The sequence below is a fragment of the Protomyctophum parallelum genome (assembly GCF_964188405.1).
Source record: "Protomyctophum parallelum genome assembly, chromosome: 8".
In the NCBI taxonomy this organism is placed as follows: Eukaryota; Metazoa; Chordata; class Actinopteri; order Myctophiformes; family Myctophidae; genus Protomyctophum; species Protomyctophum parallelum.
The window spans coordinates 12,671,150-12,694,512 of NC_139703.1; the positions used below are offsets into that span (position 1 = coordinate 12,671,150).

A 23,363-nucleotide genomic window follows, 5' to 3' on the forward strand; every position below is an offset into this window, starting at 1 on the left:
AACACTGTTGAACACTGTTTTTGTATCGTGCTGATCTACTAGCTAACTAGGGGATGTGTGTCTGATGTGATTAGAATAAATTATCCCAGGTCAACAGACTACAAGAGCTACCGGTAGGCCTACTAATTAATACTAGTCTACTGTACGAATCAATCAGGCCTGACCATGGTGCCATCACCTGTCATTGATAACCTACCTGTGGTAGTTACTGCTCGTACCATCACCATGTGGATTTACCTGTGAAAAATGTGGTTGAGGGGTTGTCTGCACACCGTGTTTCTGCTCCCAATCAATTAAACAACATTTTGACCCTTCCGGGTCTTCGTCAAGTATGCCACCCGCTCTGACGAAGACCCGGAAGGGTCGAAACGTTGTTTATTTAATAAAAGTTTCCTGGGAGCAGATACACGGTGTGAAGACAACCCTTCTTTCTCATTGTACGTATTTTTTTGTTAGGCACCTGTAGAGTTTTCTGAAATGTGCGTGCTTCGTTTTGGATCCTATAAAAAATTTGGTTGAACCTGACAAATACGTTGATACTCTTTTGCACCATAGGACAACTTTAGTTTTTTTCAACCAAGGTTCATGTTTTAGGTTGTTATTAGATTATTTAGATGCTTTCTTTAGTTTAAGCGATTTTAGCTATTTATTCGAACAAGGGGCTAAATATGTATTTTTATTACCAAAAAATATGGTGATTTATTTTTTTATATTTTTACTATAGTCCTACTAGACCCCAAGAAATTACACCTGGCCACAAAAGATCACGGGGTCTATTGAATATGAAGGGGGAGGTAACAAACAGTATGGCATCCCCCTAGTACCTTGATCTACCGTCACATTCAGTAGATGTAACCAACATACATCTGCATAACAAGCCATCAAAATAGACAAGAAGTGATACAACTGTAGTCCCTACAGAGGGGGGTAGAGTATAAGGTGTCAGGAAAGAGGTGAGTGCTAGGGGGGTGAGGTAGGCCAGACTGTGGTGGAAAATGGAGATTGAGTGTGAAGTTCTGATGTAATTGGAAAGCTCAGAAGTCAATCCACACTTTGAGAGCCAGAAGAGTGTAGAATGCATGGGGTGTTGTCCAAGGTGTTTTGGGGCAAAGTTTGAACTGCCTTCCTGTGTTTGCTGATCCAGGGAGCTACATAAAGCATAATGAAAATTTGAAAATCTTGCCTTCTAAGGGTCACATACAGTATATCCCCTATAAAAAAGATTCCTCAATACGGACAGCCGGTCAGCAAGTGGATTCATGAATGTATATATATGTACAGTATATAGACAGTAGCCTACAGTATATAGACACTATTTTAGGCCAATAAAAAAACGATATACCAAATGTCCCTCTTTAAACAAAAGAAGCCTGTTGGCAGAGGGTCCAGAGGGTGGATATGGGACTGGGTGGGTAGTATAATTATGTTTTCTTCCAATATTTGCCTCTGAGATGTATTGTAGTTGAGTAGAAGTAAAAGTATACGGCATATAAAAGGTGAAAATACTCCACTCAAGCTGTAAATGTACTTGAGTACATGTACTTTGTTAGTAATTACTTTCCACCTGGCCCATGCTGGGCCTAGTTTATTCCCTATATGAATCTCCACCACCAGGTGTCACTGTTGTATTGCGAATTAAGTGCTATGGGGCATCCAACTCGGCCAAACTGGGAAGTTCAACTTCACATACACTTTGATCGAGTCTTAAACTATTTTAATAATTTCCGTTTTCTATTATTATTATTATTATTATTATTATTATTATTATTATTATTATTATTATTATTATTATTATTATTATTAATAATAATAATAAATATGCCTACAGTATCCAATATTCATCGCAAAATATTTAGGTATTTATGGCTTTGGGATTGTGTTATACAAATATAAAGTACGAGTTCAATAAGGCTTTAGCAAATGTAGATAAATATAGTTCAAATGTAAATGTTGGTTATATTACTGGTTACTGGTTCTCAAGGGTCCGGGGACTACCGGGGCCCCAAATTTTTCATAGGGGTCTGTCAATCTGAGAATGAATCGGCAAAAGGGGAGAAACAGCGCCCTTCCATAGTCAACAGTCTGTCTCGAGCAATGGGTACCCATCTTAGAGTATACACTCTAAGGTACCCATTGGCAAAACAAAGGAAACAAAGGAAAGGGGGCGCTTTTCCTTAGTCAACAGACTTGAGAGAGTGAGAGACTAGTCTCGAGACTATAGGGGTATGTAACTCGTCGATTTGGTTCCATTTCTACATAAGAGTGAAGACTGAGCAGTTTAATATAGACAGTGTAGATTGGTGTCCTGATAAACAATGGTACTATAAACCTAAACCTGCAGGTCTAAATTATTTATTAAAATATATAATCAGTTGATAATCATTAATCAGTAGCCTATTCACCGTTTTATATAATCAAATCAAAATAAGATTTGTTATACAATGTAGTAGGCTACAGGCCATTGTTGGGACAAGAACATTATAGCCCAATTGATAGGCACTAGCAGTCAGTTTCGGTCATTGACGTCACGGGTTCCTAGGCGATAGCAGCAAGTAGTGCTGACGTCAATTGCCATATTTGGAAGTGCTCGGAACGGGGCGGGACCAGCGTGATGAAAGAGGGAGTAAGCGGATTGGCTCGATCGCCCGTCGCTCACGGAAGGGAAGACAATAACTCCCCTGCGGCCCACAGGACGTTCAGGCCCTATAAATAAACAGCCTGGCTGGCAACCATCTCACATCTGCTCTTATTCGGACCTGCATCCACACTGTGTACGGAACGGAACACAAGCCAAATACGAATTTATTTTAGAAGCAGGAGCGTTTCCTTTAGAATTAGACTTTTTAATTCCAACTGATTTACCGGTATTACGTCTCAATCGTCGTCGGCTGGAACTGGATCTACCCAAGCAAGCAGCTCCTTTCGGCCTGAAAAACAATCACGTCGTTGACGTCTCAAAGCGGCCTTTTCTACGTTTGGATCGGAACTATAAACGGAACAGACGATGGAGCACCGTGATGGAGGATCGTCGTCCGGATCTTGTAGGACCCAGATGGCTCCGGAGGTGTCGGCGGCCGCAGGCTTCGTGTCCAGACTGCTGAGGACCAGAGGTTGTCTGAACGAGAACCAACTGCAGGTCTTCAAAGACTGTCTCCAGAACTCACTTTCAGGTCGGTACAATGTTCCCTGACACCAAAAGCTCAATTTGTAGCAGTGATTATTTTAATGCCAATGACGTAAGGCCATGGACCCCCATTTTATACGACACCGTATCGCTTGGTAAAGGCTAAGGGCCTTAGCTTTTACCCAACTATAATGTTCTTTGTATAAGGGTAAGGCAGGGTCTTATCGACATGGGTCCATTTGGGTATGGACCCATATTGGTTCTCGGAATCTATAGTAGATCTACTTGGAGAATATACTAGCCCCTCTCGGAACCCTCCGTAAAATGTCAGAAACTTCAGTAGCATTGGGTTCTGACTTGTAGGGCTAAGAATATACAGGACATCGACACGTAGATGTTCATTTGATCAACTTTCCTAGTCTGTCTAGACAAGTAGGCCTAGGTATTCATTTATATCCTACTGCCTGGTATGTTATTTCTAAAGCATTGGTTCTCATGCGGGGTTCAGGGGGTCCTTGGAGGCAAAATGTCATTTTAACGCCATTTGAAACTGATCTACAAGCTCACAACACAGTACGCCCAAATTCCAATAACAACTTTGCAGCAATGTAATTTTGCACGTAGGCAGATCACCCTTTAAACCAATTTGATGTAAATTACCTCCAATTTGATTGTCATTATGTTCAGTAGTTCCATTTTTTTTAAATGATGAAGATTAACTACCAGTCATTAGATGGGGACCCCCCACCGTCTATATGGGACCCCCTCAAGGGCACATTGCCCCCCAGTCCCCATGTTGCATTTTCCATCCCTCCTTAACATATGCAAATGGTGGTGGTGATGGTGACCGTCACCTAGCTTTAATGTTTTGCATGAATTGGAGACATTCTGTAAGTGTTCATTCTAATGCAGTTGGTTGCCTACTTAGAATACTTGCTGATAGTTTTTTTTGTTTGTATATATAATTTTTAGAACGCTACCAGCACCACTGGTTCCCAGAAGTACCCCAGAAGGGTTCCGGCTACCGCTGCATTCGCATCAACCACGAAATGGACCCCCTGATCGGTCGGGCCGCCCACCACATCGGAATCACGGCTGAGGAGCTATTCAGCCTCTTACCCCGGGAACTCACGCTGTGGGTGGACCCTAACGAGGTCTCCTATCGCATTGGCGAGGACGGCTCCATCTGCGTGTTGTACGAGACCGGCCCGGCGCCCTCACCACCGGCCCTCCGGGCCGACCTGTCGTACTGTAAGAACCACTTTCTGATGAGTGGCCGCAATAGCCCCCCGAAGAACCTGATGATGACGGTGTCCAGTTAACGTGAGCCGGGCCAACGGGCTAATGGCACTGCACTACCATGACACCGCTGACGACCTCTGACCTCCTACCTACTTCCTGTTTGATTACGTAGCACTGGGGACAGGCACTATTAAGACTTTTGCAGACGTTTGGCTGTTTTACAGGCTTACTTTGCACTGCCAGTGGCTCTGGACATGTAGCCTCAACCGTTTTTACATTTCATGGACCCCCATTTTAATATGCATTAAGCCACAGACCTCCATTTGATTAACACGTTTTTAGAAATTGTAATTATTTTAACTCTGTACAAATGGACCTTACGGGAACATTTAGTTCCATTCTTATTATACTTAACAGTTACAGACCCATGTCAAGGTTCCAAGGTTCCATTTGGTCCCTAGCTATCATCATTTAGCTGAGGAGTTGAGAACCAGTCCTGTAATGTGAACGTCTTGAGCACTAACTCTAGCTGCCATGGCCGTGTAAAATGGTGTTCTCAAGGTGCAATAATAGCCATGATAGAAATACAGCTTTTTTTTTGGCAGATGTGAATGTTTTTGAAAACCAGTCAGAACTGGGGTTTTGTTCAGGTACATTTCCAAGATCACATTTGTGACTCTGAATTGATAAACTGAGCACTGAGGGTTTTACAGTGTGATGTATGGGTACTACTTTGTATGGGACATGCCCACGGGTTTGGACTTTCCCATCTGAATTCCAACATGAACACTAGGGTGAACATTTCAACAAAAATAGCAGATCTACAAGATATGCTCATTTAGCTGAGCACTGTTAAAAGCAAACCGTTTTCACAGTTGAGGCTGGTAAGGTGGTTTATATTCTAACTGAAGTCTGAAGTGGTTGGTCAGTGTTGTTTGCCTATCGTCTCAAATACTGGCTTTATACTCTATCATATGATGGGTGTTGAGTCCTTGTAGCATTTTAACTGGCCTGTTGAACAGTCCATTTACCTTTTCTAGGAACTGAAAACATTTTAGTTTTGTAAGCTGTTTGAAGCTCGGTATACATTTATTGTATATTTTTGTAATGAGTTAGTATGCATTTATTGTACATTTTTGCAATGGGTTTCTGTAAAGACTTGTACAGTTTATATTTTTTACAGTTTTTGTTACAATAAACTGAATATGAATTGAAAGTGAATTGAATGTTTTGCTTGACTTAATTTCCCACAATAATCACATTTCAATATCAATTTGATATTGACATCTATGCCTGCATTCATATTAATGCTAGAATCTTTGCATACTTGAATGTCAAGGTTTAATTATAGTGTTATAAGAACATTAGTCCTGCAAACTCTTGAACTCTCAAACATTTGGTCATTTAGGACAAAATTCCTAACTAGGAAGAATGCTGATACAGCCTTACAGACAGTTGAGTAGATCCTATAGTGAAATTGTATCTCGCTTGCCTTTTAATACATGCAAGTCTACAGTGTTGGCAGTCGTGTGAATGTTTACTCAAGCTTATTTTTTCTGTTCACAATTCAGTATGTATATTACAAAACACAAAGCATAATTGTGTTGTCATAATTCAAATACACAGAAGCGTAAATGTAGATCTTTCTGCCAGGTTTAGGTTGTGTAGAACGTACATTGAGCCGCAATGTTGGGTGACATGTTGGGTTAACAAGTTATGACATGTCAAGGACCCCACTTTGGTATGCATTAAGCCATGGACCCCTTCACTTTTCAGAGCGTTCCATTTGTACACTCAGTTACTGACATGTCCCTACAACTCCATTTGGTTCCTAGCTATCAATCATTTAGCTGGAACCCCCCTCCTCCTCCCCCAATGACCCCTTTGGGAACCACTTATCATAGATGAATGATGTCACTGACATCTAGCCTCACGTAGCCATACTAATATCACTGCATGGATATTTGGGGCAATATGCATTGCAAAGGCAAATTGAAGGCTGGCTACGCGAGGCTAACTCAGATCCACATGGAAACCACACTGTTATTCAAGGGACTTCATAAGACAAAGTAAAAAAGTAAAATGAAAAAAATGAAAATAAAAGCTCTCAATAGTATGAACATCAGCCCAGTCTGCATGTGGGTTTTCCAATTTTGACCCATGAAAAGTATTAAAAATAGCTTATGACTAAACCTAACGCCATTGGATCCTAAAACTGTCTTAATTAATTCTAATAAATGATGGACAAAATAACAATCTCCACATTAGTGGCTGAAAATATCTAACATCTAACTCCACTTGAGCTGTATTTGGGTAAAGTGATGATAATAGAATGTCATTCAAGTGACAATATATTAAATGCTAACTTTGATGAGGCTTTTTTTTCCCTGAGAGGTTAATATTTTCAACATAGTTGGTTTTTGCCCAACAGCAGATATGCTGTTTGGATCTGTCTTGAGAGGTTTTGGGTAACTTTTGCATCAACAAACCCTGTGGGCAAGCGACACCATGGTACTGGAGTATAAAATAATAGGTGTAAAAAGGCCCTGCTGGCTGCCCCTGGGGTTCCTCCTGTAATGGGGGGCATTTGGAGGACAGCAGTGGGGGGGTCAGCAGTGAAGTTGAGATAAAATCATAGGGTTGATTCACTGAAAGCAAACCAACCAGCAGCTTAAAAGTAACTACAGTAACTAGAATGAACTGAAACTAAAGTAACAAAAAGTAGCTAACTAAAACTACAGCAGCTTAAAGTAAATAGTAAAACAGTAAATAAAGTACATACAAATAACTAAATGAATTAAATGGAAAGTAACTAACATTTATTCAGGCACTGTATTTGAGTATAGTTTTTAGCTATTAAAATTATGAATTATTAAAATTATTTTAGCTATTAAACTTACATTTAATACATAGGACGGTGGACCACAATGGAAAAAAGCCATCTGGGCTTTTTGTGTAATTCTTTTACCATGCTTGTATAACTGTACCTCTGTACTTTTCGCAAACTGTATTAAATAAATCAATCAGTGGGGCATTTCTCTATAATGAGTACTTTTACGTTGGGTGTTTAAGTAGGCATTTAGATCCAAGTCAATTTAGAATGGCTTGCCGAATACCAAGTATTTATTACTATGGATTAACGCTACTTTTACTTAAGTAAACATTGAGTACTTCTTCAATGGCTGTTCAGTTAAATGTTCACTAACTAAGAAGTGTATCGTCACATCCCCCCTCTGTGTAGAATGGAACACCCCCCCAAAATAAAGAAAATCACATCCCCCCTCTGTGTAGAATGGAACATCCCCCACAAAAAGAAAGAAATCACTTCCCCAGGCAGCCATGCTTGTCTGGGGCTGGGGTGGGGGGGGGGGGGGGGGGGGGGGTTAAATGCTCCATTGACAATGAATGGTCTGCTCTGTGACCCCCAGGCAGCTGCTAGAGACTGTCAAAACACTGGAGAGCAGCCTGCAAGCTGATTGGTTGACGGCAAGATCCCAGTATCCAGGCAGACTGTCTCTTCACTTTCTTCTCCACTCCCTTGATTCCCTCCCACAGGGAAATACTACTTTGTTTGGGCTACAAGTTACAGCACTGAGAAAATCAGGGATAGGCTATATACATGACTTATATATAGCCTTTTTTTTTACTTTAGCACACAGATGAGTATTTATTCAACAGGTTGCTGCTAACATATCGCTGCTGTAAGACCTTGTATCTTCATAATTTAACATTTTATGTTTTTCATAAAATAATACCTTATACAACAGTGTTGCGTAAAAGTCGATCTACAACCGTCACAAACTCACAACGCACAGCAACGTGACACTTATGCAAAGTCATCACCTACAGTACTTCATCACCATCCTACAATACTTATATATAATTGCTCCATATGGATTTTGGATGCTTTTACTAGTTTTAAAAGTAGGTTTTATCATTTTATAGCATCTGTCTGTATTGTGAATCTTTGTTGTCTTTTTAACTACTGCACAAAATAAGTTTCTGAAAGGAAAAATAAAGTTGAAGTATAAAGCGTCACAACGTGACACGTGAGCTTGTAGATTGGCATTTTTTGCTATATTGTTAAAAGATATTGAAAGGAGGATAAGTGTGTCTCAATGTAAAGGAATAAAAAGGAACAGAGTGTGATAAGAGTAAGTACACAATAAAACATTATGTCAACAACAGTTGCATCTTGTATCACTAGGCATACAGTGATAAAGCAGAAACCCTGGTGCAGTATATTTGTATGCTTATGCTGATGAAAGTGGATCGGTACAGATAACAGATAAAGGTTTACACCACATAATTCTAACCCTAAATCATATCATAAAAACAGTAAATACAGTACATGGATCTGTCTAGTAGTGGGTAGCCTACTATTTCGACAGCTACAATATGGAATGTTTAATCTGTCTACTTGAGATTAGACAACATATCTTGGAAGCAGCTCATGTACTTCAAACATATTGCTAACATATCTCTACTTCAAACTATTGAAGGAATTGTGCATTCAATATTACATACTGATATGCTTATGCTGAATAAACAATGTGATGTAGTGTTTTCTAATGTCATAATGTTGAGCTGACTCAACTGCACCGTCAAAGGCTTGATTCAACAATCAACAAAATCAACTCAACAAAATCTCTCTCTCTCTCTGAAGCAGCATTTTGCAAGAAGAGACCCCCTCCCCACCAGCCCCTCCTCCTTCATCTATATTTCTTTGTCATTGGCCCTTCCCTCGCCCAGGGCCAGTGACACTTCCTGCAGTGTTGTCACTTGTTGCTCAACATAAGCCAACTAATCCCTCAAAAGTGGCACGCACACACTCCTACGAAAAGAGTATTTAAATTGGATCAAAACCCAGGCCATGTCAACACAATCTGAAATCGTTTTTGGTATTTGTTTCATTAAAACGTTCTTGAACGTATCCTGCTCAAACATGCACTGCACTCACACACTATAAAAGCACCGGTTCTGAATGTGGGGTCCAGGGACCCACAGGGGACCTTGAGGAGGCTCCAGGGGGACCTCATAGGAACCAAATGGACCCTTAAGGGTTGAGTGTACAGAAATAGCCAGTCTACAAGCTCACAATGCATAGATCTGTTGGGGTTTTGATGCCATTTTTGAATATTGCTGAAGCTGAAAAGGGCTTATGAATGAAATAACTATATTTCCTGAAAAAGCATACACATGCAGCACATGCACACGCACACGCACGCACGCACGCACGCACGCACGCACGCACGCACGCACACACAAACACACACACACACACACACACACACACACACACACACACACACACACACACACACACACAGTGTTGAAATAACTTCAAAGCTTCTTTACAGTAGCTGGTACAGTCGGTATATGACAATGGCTGTAAACGCGGAAATGTCACACATACAGAGGTGACACCTTGAAAGGCGGTGGGTGACATTTTATGGTATTTATTAGCAGCTGTTTGCCAAATCTCTGATCACTCGTCTCCCTCACCCCCTCGCCGCCACCCCTCCCGACCCACCACAAAGCTGGTATTGTCTGCGGTGTGTGTGATGCATGCTGGGAGGGACCTCTGTCCCTTCCCGTAGTCTCGGAGCAGCTGCTAGGGAGGAGGACTCCGTCCTCCCCCTCCCCCCAAGCCACCAAAACAATCTCCTCTCCAGACCAGTGTTTTCCCAAACACTCTGGGTCAGGAGGGCCCATTTGTGGGTCGTGACGTGGGCTCATTTTATGGGTCCTGACTAAATACCCCCCCCCCCCATTTCCTAAAAGACATTTTAAGAAGTAGTGATCTATAAGCTCACAACGCATCACATCTGTGGCAAGTTTTGAGCTTGTATATCTGCAATTTTTCACTAGTTTGGGTCCTGGGGGCGAGGCGTCGAATTTCTCTTTTTGGATCTCAAACTAAAAGGTTTGGGAACCACTGGTATAGATTACAACCCCTACTACACCCTCTTCCAAACCACCGACCTCCCAAACCAGTGGTGGAAGAAGTTACAAGTTACAAGGGCTGCATTAAAAATGCAATTTGAGTGAGTAGTACAAAAGTAGTGGCATCAACTAAGATAATATGGTAGTATTGGCAAAATGTTTTTTTTTTTAAGCTGGAAGCTAAGTATAAAATAGGAGTGTATGTTTTGTCCTAAGCCTAGGCCTTAGGCCTTAGGACAAAACATATTTAGTTAATGTTAATGTTTTCAAATAATTGTAGTTGAGTAAAAGAGTACAATATTTGCCTCTGGGATGAGAACACAGCAGGGGGAGGGGACTCCTAGCACCAAAACAATCTCCTCTACACCCTCCCCCCAAGCCACGCACAGACCAGCCAAACATACAACCACAAACATTAAGGTCTCGGCTGGTTGACCCTTGAGCATATTGACCTTAAAGGACCATGCCAGTGTCCATTTACATTTACAACATCCACCATATCGTTTACATTATTATTATTATTATTATTATTATTATTATTATTATTATTATTATTATTTTTTTAAAGAGAAACGAAACAAAGACAGGAAAAATAAACAAGATTTGTATGTTGGCACAATTAACTGCAGTCATTCCTGCACAGACTGCTTATTGTACATTGTACATATACAGGGAATAGGTGCACATATCATGCTCATCATGACAGTAATTTTGTATGTTGTTAAATGTTGATGTTACCACTGCTGTTATAGTACAGTACATACGTTAACACAAGGTAACTGTTGCCATTGCTGCTATAGTATGTACAATGTATCTTGCACATTATGGTTATGCCATATTTATATGCCATACTTATATGCATACGTTTTGTTTTTACCGCTCCCTTTTATTGTTTACGCAGATGTTGCTACTGCTGAAGGCTTCTTCTTATCTTATCTTGGTTTTGTCATTGTGTAGTGACAAACAAACTTCAATTCTTCAGCTTGTATGTTTACCTTTGCGGGTAAGAACTGCAGTAGAATGAGTATTAGTAGAATGAGAATTAGAATAGAGTAGAATAGAATAGTAGAGTAGAGTATATAAGTGCTTAACAACACAGTTAATTTGTGGAAAGACAAAGGAGGAAACAGACTTCATATAGAGTCTACTACTATGGTGTCATTTTCCTATCTGCTATTTTGTCACAATTTATTCATAGCCGACTCTTTGAGACAAGAGAAGGTTCAGAGCTCGATAAAGGTTGAGAACCCCTGCACTGGCTTTTTTATTTACTATTGACATTAGTTTAGACTGTCTGGTAGATATGCTATTTTCACCCTAACTCTAAAAGCATGTAATCTGTACTTCAGTACCTTAACTTGAGTCATATTTGACCAGGAGTATCTACACTTTTACCAGGGTTGAGTCCATCACTGATAGTAAAGGTGATCTGATTCTGCATACAGGACAGTGTGTGTCTGTACTTTGCACAGAACCTACTGAAACAAAGATATCTACCCGCCGTGCTTACATAACAATGGAGCGACACTGAGCACAGTCTTCACAGAATACCTGTTGAATTGGAAATGTATTGTTCTCTTGTCTGGCAGTTCAATCGTAAATGTAATAGTACTTTTATTTGGTCTTTTGAGTGCAGTCTCAGGTGATTTCCTGCTCATGTGTACTGTGTATTCACCACGTGAATGGCTGAAGTATTCATTGAACCCAGAGACTAAAGTAACAATGTTTTGGTGGCAGGTAAAGTCACACCGAACTGTTGTCACCCCAACAAATAACAATAATTATTATTATTGTAAAATGACCATGGTCGGGTCCCTGGTGTTATGCTAGTCATGTCTCTGGCCTGTCCAGGGTGTTTCTCCCAGGTTGGATATGGCTGCATATTTTTGATGAATTGAACAAGGTGGACCCTCTTGTAAACAAGTCTAATGCTTAATTGGGTCGTCCACTCACAGTTAACAGTCTTTGTATTGAGTTTGTGCTTGAAATGTACTGTAATTCTGCAAACTGTTAATACATATTTCAATTAATCAATGGCAAGAACCAAGATTAACATTAAAAAGACAGCTCTACTGTACACCCACCTCACATGTTGAAAGTGGTTTATGTCTGTCTGTGGGTTTTATACATGTTTACACTTTATTGCCCCCCCATCATGTCTGTCTGTGGGTTTTATACATGTTTACACTTTATTGCCCCCCCATCCTCTCCCCAACCCACTTATTTGGAAAGCAGAGCCGCTCTGCTCAGTGTTGCCAGATTTTGTGAGAGAAAAAAGCAACCAGAACAAGCCCAAAATAAATGACTATGCCAGTAGGAGTAGCCTGGTTAATAAACCAGACTTGCCAACGGCTGATTCGGTCTGGTTTATTAACCAGGCTACCACAGGAGCACTTACTGGCCTGGCACAACATATTTTCAGATGGGGTATAGGACACATTGGACACACTGGTATATGTAATAATAATAATTTAAAAACATGTGTAAGCATTAAAGCAAGACAAATAAGCAACTACACTTTAGAAACAAGCCCAAAAAACACGCAACTACCAATATTTATAAAAACGAGCCCAAAGTCGCTTAAATAAGCGGACATGGCAACTCTGGCTCCACTTGATGCCACACATGATATTGTAGATTGGCTCTTTAGGGTGAGCGACACCGTGGTATGACAAAATATAGACTAGGCTTAACCCTGCCATCTGCTCCTCCTTTGAGCCCAACAGGGGCATGCAGGGTGGGACCCCCAAGTGCCTGAGTGCCCCCCCTCCCACACATAAACAAAACAGAGAGGTGGAGCATGGCAGCAGTAGAATAATTATGACCATTCAACAGGAGAAAAACACAGTTTTCTTTGCCTCTTTGCAAGTTTGACTGTCAGCCTTTTTATCAGTGCGTCTCATTTTGAATGAAAGTCCAGAGCTGAAAGCAGCACTGGGATGTTTTACTTAAATAAACACTCTGTTAAAAGTAAATGCCCTCCAAACCACAACAGAAACAAAATCTGCTCTGCTATAAAAATCTGTTTAAAATCTGTTATTTTTGTAATTATGTATGCATGTATTTCGTGTATATGTGTATATATGTATTTAATTTTGACTGTCTTTCCGACTATCCTTGGGATTGTGGGTGAGGGGTGGGTGGGATAGGGGATTGAGTTTAAATTTTTATTTTCATATTTTGATATGTCTGTTTAATACTTGTCACAAAAACTTGAATAAAAATATTTTGAAAAGAAAAGAAAAGTAAATGCCCTGCCAAATTCTACTTGGGTATAATTACATACATATTGGCACCAAAATATTAATTACAGTAGCCTAGCATCATAGCATGTAAATTGATTCATTCGGCAGAATGGTCCATTTCACAGGTAAATAAGTGTAAATGTGTTCATCACTCAACTGTCTGTAATGTGCAACATTTTAAGGTGGGGCTGATTTTTCAAACATCACTTGATGTATGATTTGTACTAATGATCTAAATCTGTAATAACCAATAACTAAAGCTGCAAAATAATTGTAGTGGCGTAGAAGGTAGGGTAGGTTAAAAGGTATAAAACAATACTCAACTGTTTGTCACTTGCTCTCAAATTGTAAATGAATTTTAATTTTAAATGTTTGCATTTCTTTAGAATCCAAAGAGAGTTGCTGCCTATTGTAAACTTTAGATTCATTATTATGCTTCCTGTCACTATCTTCACACAATCAGTAGCCTAGTCTTCTTTCTCATGCAGCTTTGAGATGTATAAGCCCTCACACACCATTGTGACTTCCATGCTTGAGTTGACTTGCCTATCTGTCTTTATTTACAAAGCTCCCCTAGCTCCTGCTACTTATCTTTGTAGGCCTAATTATAGTGTGTGGTAACCCACTGTTTCTCAACTTCTGGTTTGGGGCCCACTGGGGCCCAACTAGATGGAACGCTTCTTTAACCCTGAGACTGTACAAATGTACCAAATCATGTGCCCTCTCAGATTTATTCCACCACTGGTTATAGTGCACTCAATTCGCTGCAGAGAATTCCCTGACTAAATTAACGTACATATTGTGAAGAATTTAGAGATATTCTTTGTCCTGTCTATGTTTTGTTTACCATGCAGTTTCTTTTTGTATTCATGATTATGATCTTATTGTTGTCTCCAACTTGTCTGTATGTATTTTTTTTAAAGCACCCACCCAAAAGGTAGTACACAACACATACCTGTTGTTGCATAAGTTGTGCCAGCAGTGGTTCGTGGGGTCCCCAGGGGACCATGTGTGTGTGTGTGTGTGTGTGTGTGTGTGGGGGGGGGGGGTCTCCACTTAATTGATTTGAGTCTTTAGCATAAACACAAAAAAACTACTATTTCACTGTTATTCCCATAATCTACATCTACAAGAACATTTAAGACAGTAGGTAGAGAGAGGCCTTGGTATTTCTAGGCTACCTGTAGACAGACAGACAGACAGACAGACAGACTTTATATAATGTCGTGATTGTCTGTCGTCCATGTGTATATTACTAGCCCACCCCATATAAACCATATCAGACAGATTGAATGTTTGTAAACAATCAGGTTTGATTGATTGATTGATTGATTGATTGAATTATGTATTAACAGTTTGCAGATCGAATTACAGTAGCCTACATTTCAAGCACAACTCAATATACAAAAACTGTTTACTGTACGTGGGACGACAGTCACGAGTCACGACACCATAAATCATTACACTTGTTTACAATAGGGTCCACCATTTATTTCAATTAATCAGAAACATATTTCCGGGTAGAACGTTTTCACAATATTATAAAGTATACAAGTGTTAATAGTCAATGACAATATCAGAGTTTATCCAGAAATGCGATGCTGCCGCACAGTTCCTAATGAGGTCTCCTCTCCAGCATTATCTAAGTGGTGATGTCATGTTGGTTTGTGGGGTCCCCAGGGGACCATGTGTGTGTGTGTGTGTGTGTGTGTGTGTGTGTGTGGGGGGGGGGGGGGGTCTCCACTTAATTGATTTGAGTCTTTAGCATTATTAAGTAAACACAAAAAAACTACTATTTCACTGTTATTCCCATAGTCTACATCTACAAGAACATTTAAGACAGTAGGTAGAGAGAGGCCTTGGTATTTCTAGGCTACCTGTAGACAGACAGACAGACAGACAGACAGACAGACAGACAGACTTTATATAATATAATGTCGTGATTGTCTGTCGTCCATGTGTATATTACTAGCCCACCCCATATAAACCATATCAGACAGATCGAATGTTTGTAAACAATCAGGTTTGATTGATTGATTGATTGATTGATTGATTGATTGAATTATGTATTAACAGTTTGCAGATCGAATTACAGTAGCCTACATTTCAAGCACAACTCAATATACAAAAACTGTTTACTGTACGTGGGACGACAGTCACGAGTCACGACACCATAAATCATTACACTTGTTTACAATAGGGTCCACCATTTATTTCAATTAATCAGAAACATATTTCCGGGTAGAACGTTTTCACAATATTATAAAGTATACAAGTGTTAATAGTCAATAGGTGAATCCCAATTGGGATTCACCTATTGACAATATCAGAGTTTATCCAGAAATGCGATGCTGCCGCACAGTTCCTAATGAGGTCTCCTCTCCAGCGTTATCTAAGTGGTGATGTCATGTTGGTCGTGACGACCAACATATTGTCCCACCGTATAGACTCTATATACGGTGGGACAATACATAGCAATAACAAAGCTGCACTTACTTTGAATACAATCAGTCTGATACAGTCTGTAATACGTAATACACTACAAACAAACTGACTTTCCTTTTGCTTTGCCCTATATTAAACCATCACAATACAGCTAAGATGTGCAGTGCTGTACTGCCGCCTAGCGGTATTAACATGTCTCTGAGTGGCAACGAATCGATACATCACTAACCTCGTATAATGCTGCCATCCAGCGGTGGTAATCAGTACATTCCTGACCTCGGTACAAACCACCTTCAATCACTAATGTGTTCATGTTTATAAAATAAACCAGCGGATTGATTGGTTTTAATAAGAACCCACAACTATTTTATAAATCCAAGATACGTGGTGATTTATGCCATACATTTGCCATACATTTTTTTAGGGGTATTAAGGTGTGCTGAATCCACATCTGCTGTAGAGCTGCAAAAATGGCCCCTAATCCCTCAAAATGGACCATTTAAAGATGGCGGCCACTTGATTGATTGAATTTTGATTGATTTAAATATTTATTAACAGTTTGCAGAATGACAGTACATTTCAAGCACAAAGACTGTTAACTGTGAGTGGACGACCCAATTAAGCATTACACTTGTTTAGGGTCCACCTTGTTCAATTCATCAAAACATTTAGAGACGTACAAATAGACACTTCTATATAGTCAAAGAACAGAACAGGAATTCATCATAAAGGAGGTAAAAAGGGAAAAGAAACATAGCCTATACAGTGAGGGGAAAAAGGAGTGGGCGGTGGGGGGGATTCAGATTTTACGGGGGCCAGTTTCAAATTGCAGCCGTCCGTATAGGTGCCCTTTGATAGCGGTTTTGAAGGAGTTCCACATTTTGGTGGCATAGGAGCGAAAATAATTTAGTCCCTTGTTTGTGCCGAATCTGGGTTGTACATGGTTCGTTGCACTCCCTCTGGTGTTGTGGGTGTGGACTTTGTTAACATTAAGGAAGTATCTAGACAGGTACATGGGTATCTTGGTGGTGTATCGAATCTTGTGGACCAGACCCATTGCAAGACCCTAAGCCATTCCAGCCTGTCAAAGTGGGTAGGGGTGAGGTGGGTTCGGGGGGTGAGGCCAAGTAGGAGCCTGACCAGTTTGTTTTGGAAAGTCTGGAGCCTAGTTTTAAGGGTCTTTGAGGTGCTGTGGTACCAGGAGGTGCATGCATAGTCAAAGAAACCTTGTACGAGGGCTACTGTTAAGGTCTTCAAGGTGTTTTTGTTGACCAGTGAGGAGATCCTGTAAAGGAATCTTGTTCTTTGGTTGACTTCTTTGATTACATTGGTGGCCATTTTATCACGAGAAAGATTGGCCTCCAGGATTGAACCTAGGTAGGTAATTTCATCTTTACGTGTGATAACATTGTCACCCACTCTAACCAAGAAGCCATTTGCCTTGCTGAGAATGGATTGTAAAGATAGTTTGTTATCAGCGAGCCAGGTGCAGATTCTAGTGAGTTCAGAGCTGAGGGCCTTTTCAACCTGCAGTTTGTTCCGAGACTAGCAGTATTTGCCAGAATCCGCCTCATGTTTGATGTGGTCGCTCAAATAGAGAAGGCATGTGTCAGTGGAGTGGGATGTTCTGAAGCCAGATTGTAACTCATACATTCATTTATTTGTGGCAAGATACTTTTCAACCTGTTCATAGACTATTTTTCCATCACTTTCGAGATGGAGCTTAGAATAGAAATAGGGCGTAGTTGCCGGGGTCTAATTTACTCCCTTTCTTGTGCAAGGGGGTTACTTTGGCCAGTTTGAAATCTTGGGGGACCTGTCCCTGTTTGATGGAGAGGTTTACTATGTGGGTGATGATTGGAGCTATAGAGATGGCTGAGTCTCTGAGAAATTTGGAGGGAATATTGTCATGGCCAGTGGCCTTGTGGGGTTGGAGGACACTCCATTTCTTAAGTACCTCATCAGTTGTTACCATAACTAGTTTAAAATCATCTTTACAAACACCTAGGTTTCTGTAGAAGGTTTTAATGTGCTCTAAACCAAAGAGCCCAGAGTGGGAGGACAGTTTGTTAACCAGAGTTGTTGCTATGTTTGTAAAGAAGATGTTCAAGTAGTTGGCCACATCAAGCTTGTCAGTGATGAGAGTGTCGTAGGATTTGATGAAAATAACCACTGCTGAAACATAATAAAACGTCTATATTTGACTAAACAAGGTAGAAAATAGACTGAAGACCGGACGCCATAGCCCTGGACCTTCATCACCTCTCCTCTGCAACCCCCTCATCAGCCACTGAATCAGTCGACCTGTACAACAACACCCTGAGCCGTCTCCTGGATCTTCACGCCCCTGTCAAAATAAAAACTGTCACTTTCTCACGCTCCTCCCCCTGGTTTACCAGTGAGCTGCGGAAAATGAAGGCAGCGGGCAGTGTCCTTGAGCGCCGTTCCATGGCTTCAGGGCTCACTGTCCACAGACAGGCATACAGGGAGCATCAAAAAGCCTATTCAAAAGCCCTCAGAGATGCTCGGTCACTGTTCTACTCAAATATCATCAATAACAATTCCAGTAACTCCAAGCAACTTTTCTCCACCATAAATAACCTCCTTAAACCTCAATCACCCACCCACAGTGACACCACAGAGGACCAGTGCAACAACATCCTCGATTCATTTAGGTCAAAGGTCAATAACATCCGCTCCGCCCTATCTCACTCCTCCACTCCACCTGCCTCCACTCCAGAACATAGTGCTGCTAGGATCCTGGTGAGAGTGCGAAAATACGACCACATCACACCCATACTCCACTCCCTTCACTGGCTTCCCGTCTCCTCCAGGATTGAATACAAGGTCTGCCTCCTCACCCATCAATGCATCCACAGCAACGCCCCCCCCCCCCCCCCCCCCCCTACTTAAAGGAACTCCTTGAACCCCCAGCCTCCACCCGCTCCCTCCGCTCCGGTACATCAAACACACTCAAATGCACTAGAACCAAACTCCGCACCATGGGGGACCGGGCCTTCTGCTCAGCTGCCCCTCGGCTGTGGAACGCCCTCCCCGACCACCTGAGAGCACCACAGTCCGTGGACGCTTTTAAAAAGGGACTAAAGACCTTCCTCTTTAGTAAGGCATTTGCCCAGTCGGACTTTTAAGCTGCCCTGTGTGCTGTTTTTAACCGTTTTATTCTTATTTTTATTTGTATTTTAAAAAAATTCTGCCTGTAGCACTTTGAGATTTGTTTCAAATGTAAAGTGCGTTATGAATAAAAATTATTATTATTATTATTATTCACAATAATTATGTACATAAATGTGACTCATTAAAGGTAACCAACTAATACCGGGCAGACACTGGGGAGGCACTGGGCAGACACTAGGGTGGCACTGGGCAGACACTATGGAGGCACAGAGACACTGTGGACAGGAGGCACTAGGGAGGCACTATAGGCAGACACTGGGGAGTCACTAGGGAGGCACTGGGCAGACACTAGGGTGGCACTGGGCAGACACTATGGAGGCACAGAGACACTGTGGACGGGAGGCACTAGGGAGGCACTATAGGCAGACACTGGGGAGTCACTAGGGAGGCACTGGGCAGACACTGGGGAGTCACTAGGGAGGCACTGGGGAGTAACCAGGGAGGCCCTGGGCAGACACTAGGGAGGTGCTGGGCAGACACTTCTGCAGTGGAAAGTGCTAAGTAAAATTATTATTTTGATCTGGTCACTAGCTCATACTAACACTGACTGACCCATCAAAGTTCTGGAAAGCTGTGACAAAAGCAAGGCAACTACAACATTACCAACACAAGTAAAATATAATGATTGCTTATTAACTGAAGGAGATCCACCAAGCTTTTAACAAGCATTTTGTAAATGCAGGCAACTTATTTGACACCAACTATTCGGGGCCCCCTATTGATGGAAATCATCAGGTGCAGGCAGAAAGACATGATTTTAATTTTCACTTTCAACCCTTGTAATGATGTTCTTCGTGCACTACAAGCTATTGACACCAGGAAGTCGACTGGAGAGGACAGACTTTTCTTAAACTTGCTGCACCCTTAATATTTTTTGAAAGTTTCTTTATTAACTTTTCAATCTTATATGAGTCAAAAATAGCATACATAAATTGTTGACATTTTTACCCCTCCCTCTCCCCAGAGTTCCCGCTCTGAAAGAGCCACAAACCCGGTATCTTGTACCATTAACAAAGATACATTGAAATAAAAGGCACATACATGCTTGTTGCACACTAGTAGGCCATGCGCAAGCAGAGCGTGCAAGTACCGTCGACCGCTACAAACTGTCAAATCTCAGCTTCTCTGTGAAGTAACGTTTGAAATGTTGAATTATTAGGTTTAGCTATTTCCTACTTTATGCATGTAAAAAAGTAGTATTATGAAGTATGGTACAAGTTTCTATCTATAAAAGAAATACAGTTTTATCGATTTAGAATTATTCTGGATCCCTTTTTAGTTTCTCAAAGAAAAATAAATCATCGATAAACGATGAAAAGAAAAGGTATATAAACTGAAATAAAATATGTTATCACGTATACAGTATAATTATTTAATTATTTATTTTAAATTGTCAATTGCTTTAAATTTAAATTTAATATTTTATCCAAAAATCCTGCAAATCGTTACACAGTATCTCTATAGTCATGTGCTCAACACAGATGTGTCCGATATTTCATATTCCATCCTGATTGCCTAACATTGGCTTTCAAAGTTTACAGGATTGGCCCGTTTTGAACAAAAAGCCTTCACAGACTTTCCTACTAGGCTGAGGGATATTATAGCACCACCAACAGGTGGATTTTTGCTAAACACATTTTTGGAACAAAATGCCTCAAATCATCCAATTGCCATCAAATGTGTAAGAAGAAATGGCACCTTTTTCACATTGGCTTATTATAGCACTGGCTATAACAAGCCAATGGCTTATTGCTTATTATTGGAACAAACTGCCTCAAATCATCCAATTGCCATCAAAGGCGTAAGAAGAAATGGCACCCTTTTCACATTGGCTTATTATAGCGCCACCGGAAGTCCACAACCTGACCTGCCCTGGTGGAGACCTTTTTTGTTCTGTTTTTGTAAAGCGACTTTGAGTGCCAAGAAAAGCAATCTAGCTACAGTCACAGGTGTTCTAGCAGGTTGTTAATGCTTGATGAGCTCTTTAAATTGCCATGGTGCCTCACCATTGAGAGCTTTGAAGGCATGGAGAATTTTAAATTATTTTCTGTATTTAACCTGGAGCCAGTGCAGAGAGATAATATGATCGGCACCTTTCAAAATGTTTTGAAAATTGCCAAGCTAAGGTCACAAGGTGCATTGTGAGTGTGTGTGTGTGTGTGTGTGTGTGTGTGTGTGTGTGTGTGTGTGTGTGTGTGTGTGTGCGTGCGTGTGTGCGTGCGTGTGTGCATGCATTCAATACACTGACACCACGGCGCGTATTCAGAGCGTCAAGCTGTGACTCCGCCCACCCCTGGGGGAAGTTGTGATTTGCTTTCGTTCACTGCAATGCAATTTGCGGCATTTCCAAAACAATATTGCGCAGAGTAGCGATTAGTAGCGATTAGTAGCAATGCCATATGTTGAAAGATCTGTTGCCCGTGGACAAGGCATGCTACCTCCGCAAGTTCCGTATGTGATTAAGGATTGGACCAAGTTGCATTGGCAGCCATAGAAAATTCATACCCCGGGCTAAAACCGGATGTGACGTTTTTGGGCGTTCCTGTCTAGCTCGGTGTCAGTCTATGTTTGTGTTGCGGACATTTTGTCAATAATGGCCTAGTGTAACATCTCTGTACGTGTCTACTCTGTACGTATGTCTGTAATCCACAGAGTGCTTGGTGTCAAGTCAGCCAGATACACGGTTGTCCAGAAGCACCACAAAAGGCTCTGGCAAAATGGCTCTGCCAGTGGAACTACAGTAATGAGCCTAATCCCCTCCCCTGTAGATTCCATGATGTCACATTGAGATTAGGCAACACACTTCATATTTGGGCATGCCTCCATATATGGACATAAAAGGGACACAGACAGATGGGTGGAACGGGTACTCTGACACGGGTACAACGGGTATTGCATAGCCTGGTGCGGGGCATGGATCTCCAACCTCCATCGGTACCGACTCGGTGCTCTACAGCCGGGCACCCCTCTCTCTACACACACACACGCACGCACGCACGCACGTGCGCGTGCGCACACACACACACACACACACACACACACACACACACACACACACACACACACACACACACACACACACACACACACACACACACACACACACAGTAGATTTAAAAGTAGGCCTAGAATATTTGCCTCTGAGATGTTATGAAGAAGTAAAAGTATTGGAAATACTCCAGTAAAGGAAAAAAGATACCTAAAAATGTTACTGAAGTATACAGTACTTTAAACATACTTTATCAATTATTTTCCAGTTGCTTCTCACCGCTGTTCATAAAACAATTCAAAACAGAAAGAAAGACAAAAAAGAGAAACAAAACAAAACAACAACAAAAACATTTGTGGGCTGTTTCTCAGAGTTACAGTACCGATAGGGGTCCATTTGGTTCCCAACTATCATTCATTTAAGGTCCTTGCACGCTGCTGCATTTTTCGGATTTTAGCAGCGTTTTTCTGCCGTTTTTTCCGAAAAACATGTCCAGTCTGCAAGGACCTTTATCCCCGTGGAACCCCATCAAGGACCCCTGGAGGTCCTCGAACCCCACGTTGAGAAACGGTGGTTCTAACACGCATAATAGCCATACATGAGCGCCACAACAGCTGCAGCGATAGCAGATATCAACCACCAGGAGGAGCTCCTACTGATACTGGACTCTCCTGGTCTCGGCTTGTCCTTTTCGACATCCGTACGAAGCACCTCCCCAACGTAGTACTGCTCCAGCATCCCTCGAGCGTCGGTGGAATGACCGACATCCTCAAATCCCTCTGTGGCGTCCGTGCCCGCCAGCTCCAGCAAAACCTCCTTACCCCCAGGATGCTCCTCAAGGAAGTCTGTGATGTCGTACACCTTGTCACGGATGACGAGCCACGCGTCATCGCTCGCGTTGTGTGATCGAATTTCTTCGAGAGTGTAACGAGTTACACGGCTTCCGCTGATGCTGTTGATTGGGCCCATCGCACTGTGTAACTCGGCTCTTAACACGTTTTTGACATTACGTTTTTGCGCTCATACGACTAAGAATTCCACCAATTTTTTATTATCATTAAACATGTGACAATAAAAATGAGTTGAGTTCACTTGTGGTCGTGGTATACTACTAACGTCTGCAGGGTAGGCCTCAGGTTTAGATCAATATAGCATGGCAGCAAACATTTGTCGAGAG

The 23,363-nt window shown here is 41.4% G+C and overlaps 1 protein-coding gene across 1 annotated transcript; it reads left to right on the forward strand.

The window, feature by feature from the left end:
- Positions 1 to 2,475: 2,475 nt before the first annotated feature.
- btg2 (B-cell translocation gene 2) lies at positions 2,476 to 5,587 on the forward strand. Its single transcript, XM_083771385.1, has 2 exons — positions 2,476 to 3,170; positions 4,097 to 5,587. The coding sequence occupies exons 1-2, from the start codon at positions 3,005 to 3,007 to the stop codon at positions 4,444 to 4,446; spliced, it is 516 nt and encodes a 171-aa protein (XP_083627511.1). The 5' UTR covers positions 2,476 to 3,004; the 3' UTR covers positions 4,447 to 5,587.
- The last annotated feature ends 17,776 nt before the right edge of the window (positions 5,588 to 23,363 follow it).

What these genes read in the sequence shown, in the direction of transcription:
- btg2 (XM_083771385.1), top strand. Translation starts at nt 3,005, where the DNA reads ATGGAGCACCGTGATGGAGGATCGTCGTCCGGATCTTGTAGGACCCAG. An exon ending in TCTCCAGAACTCACTTTCAG is followed by an intron (nt 3,171 to 4,096) that starts GTCGGTACAATG and finishes TATAATTTTTAG; the next exon opens with AACGCTACCAGCACCACTGG.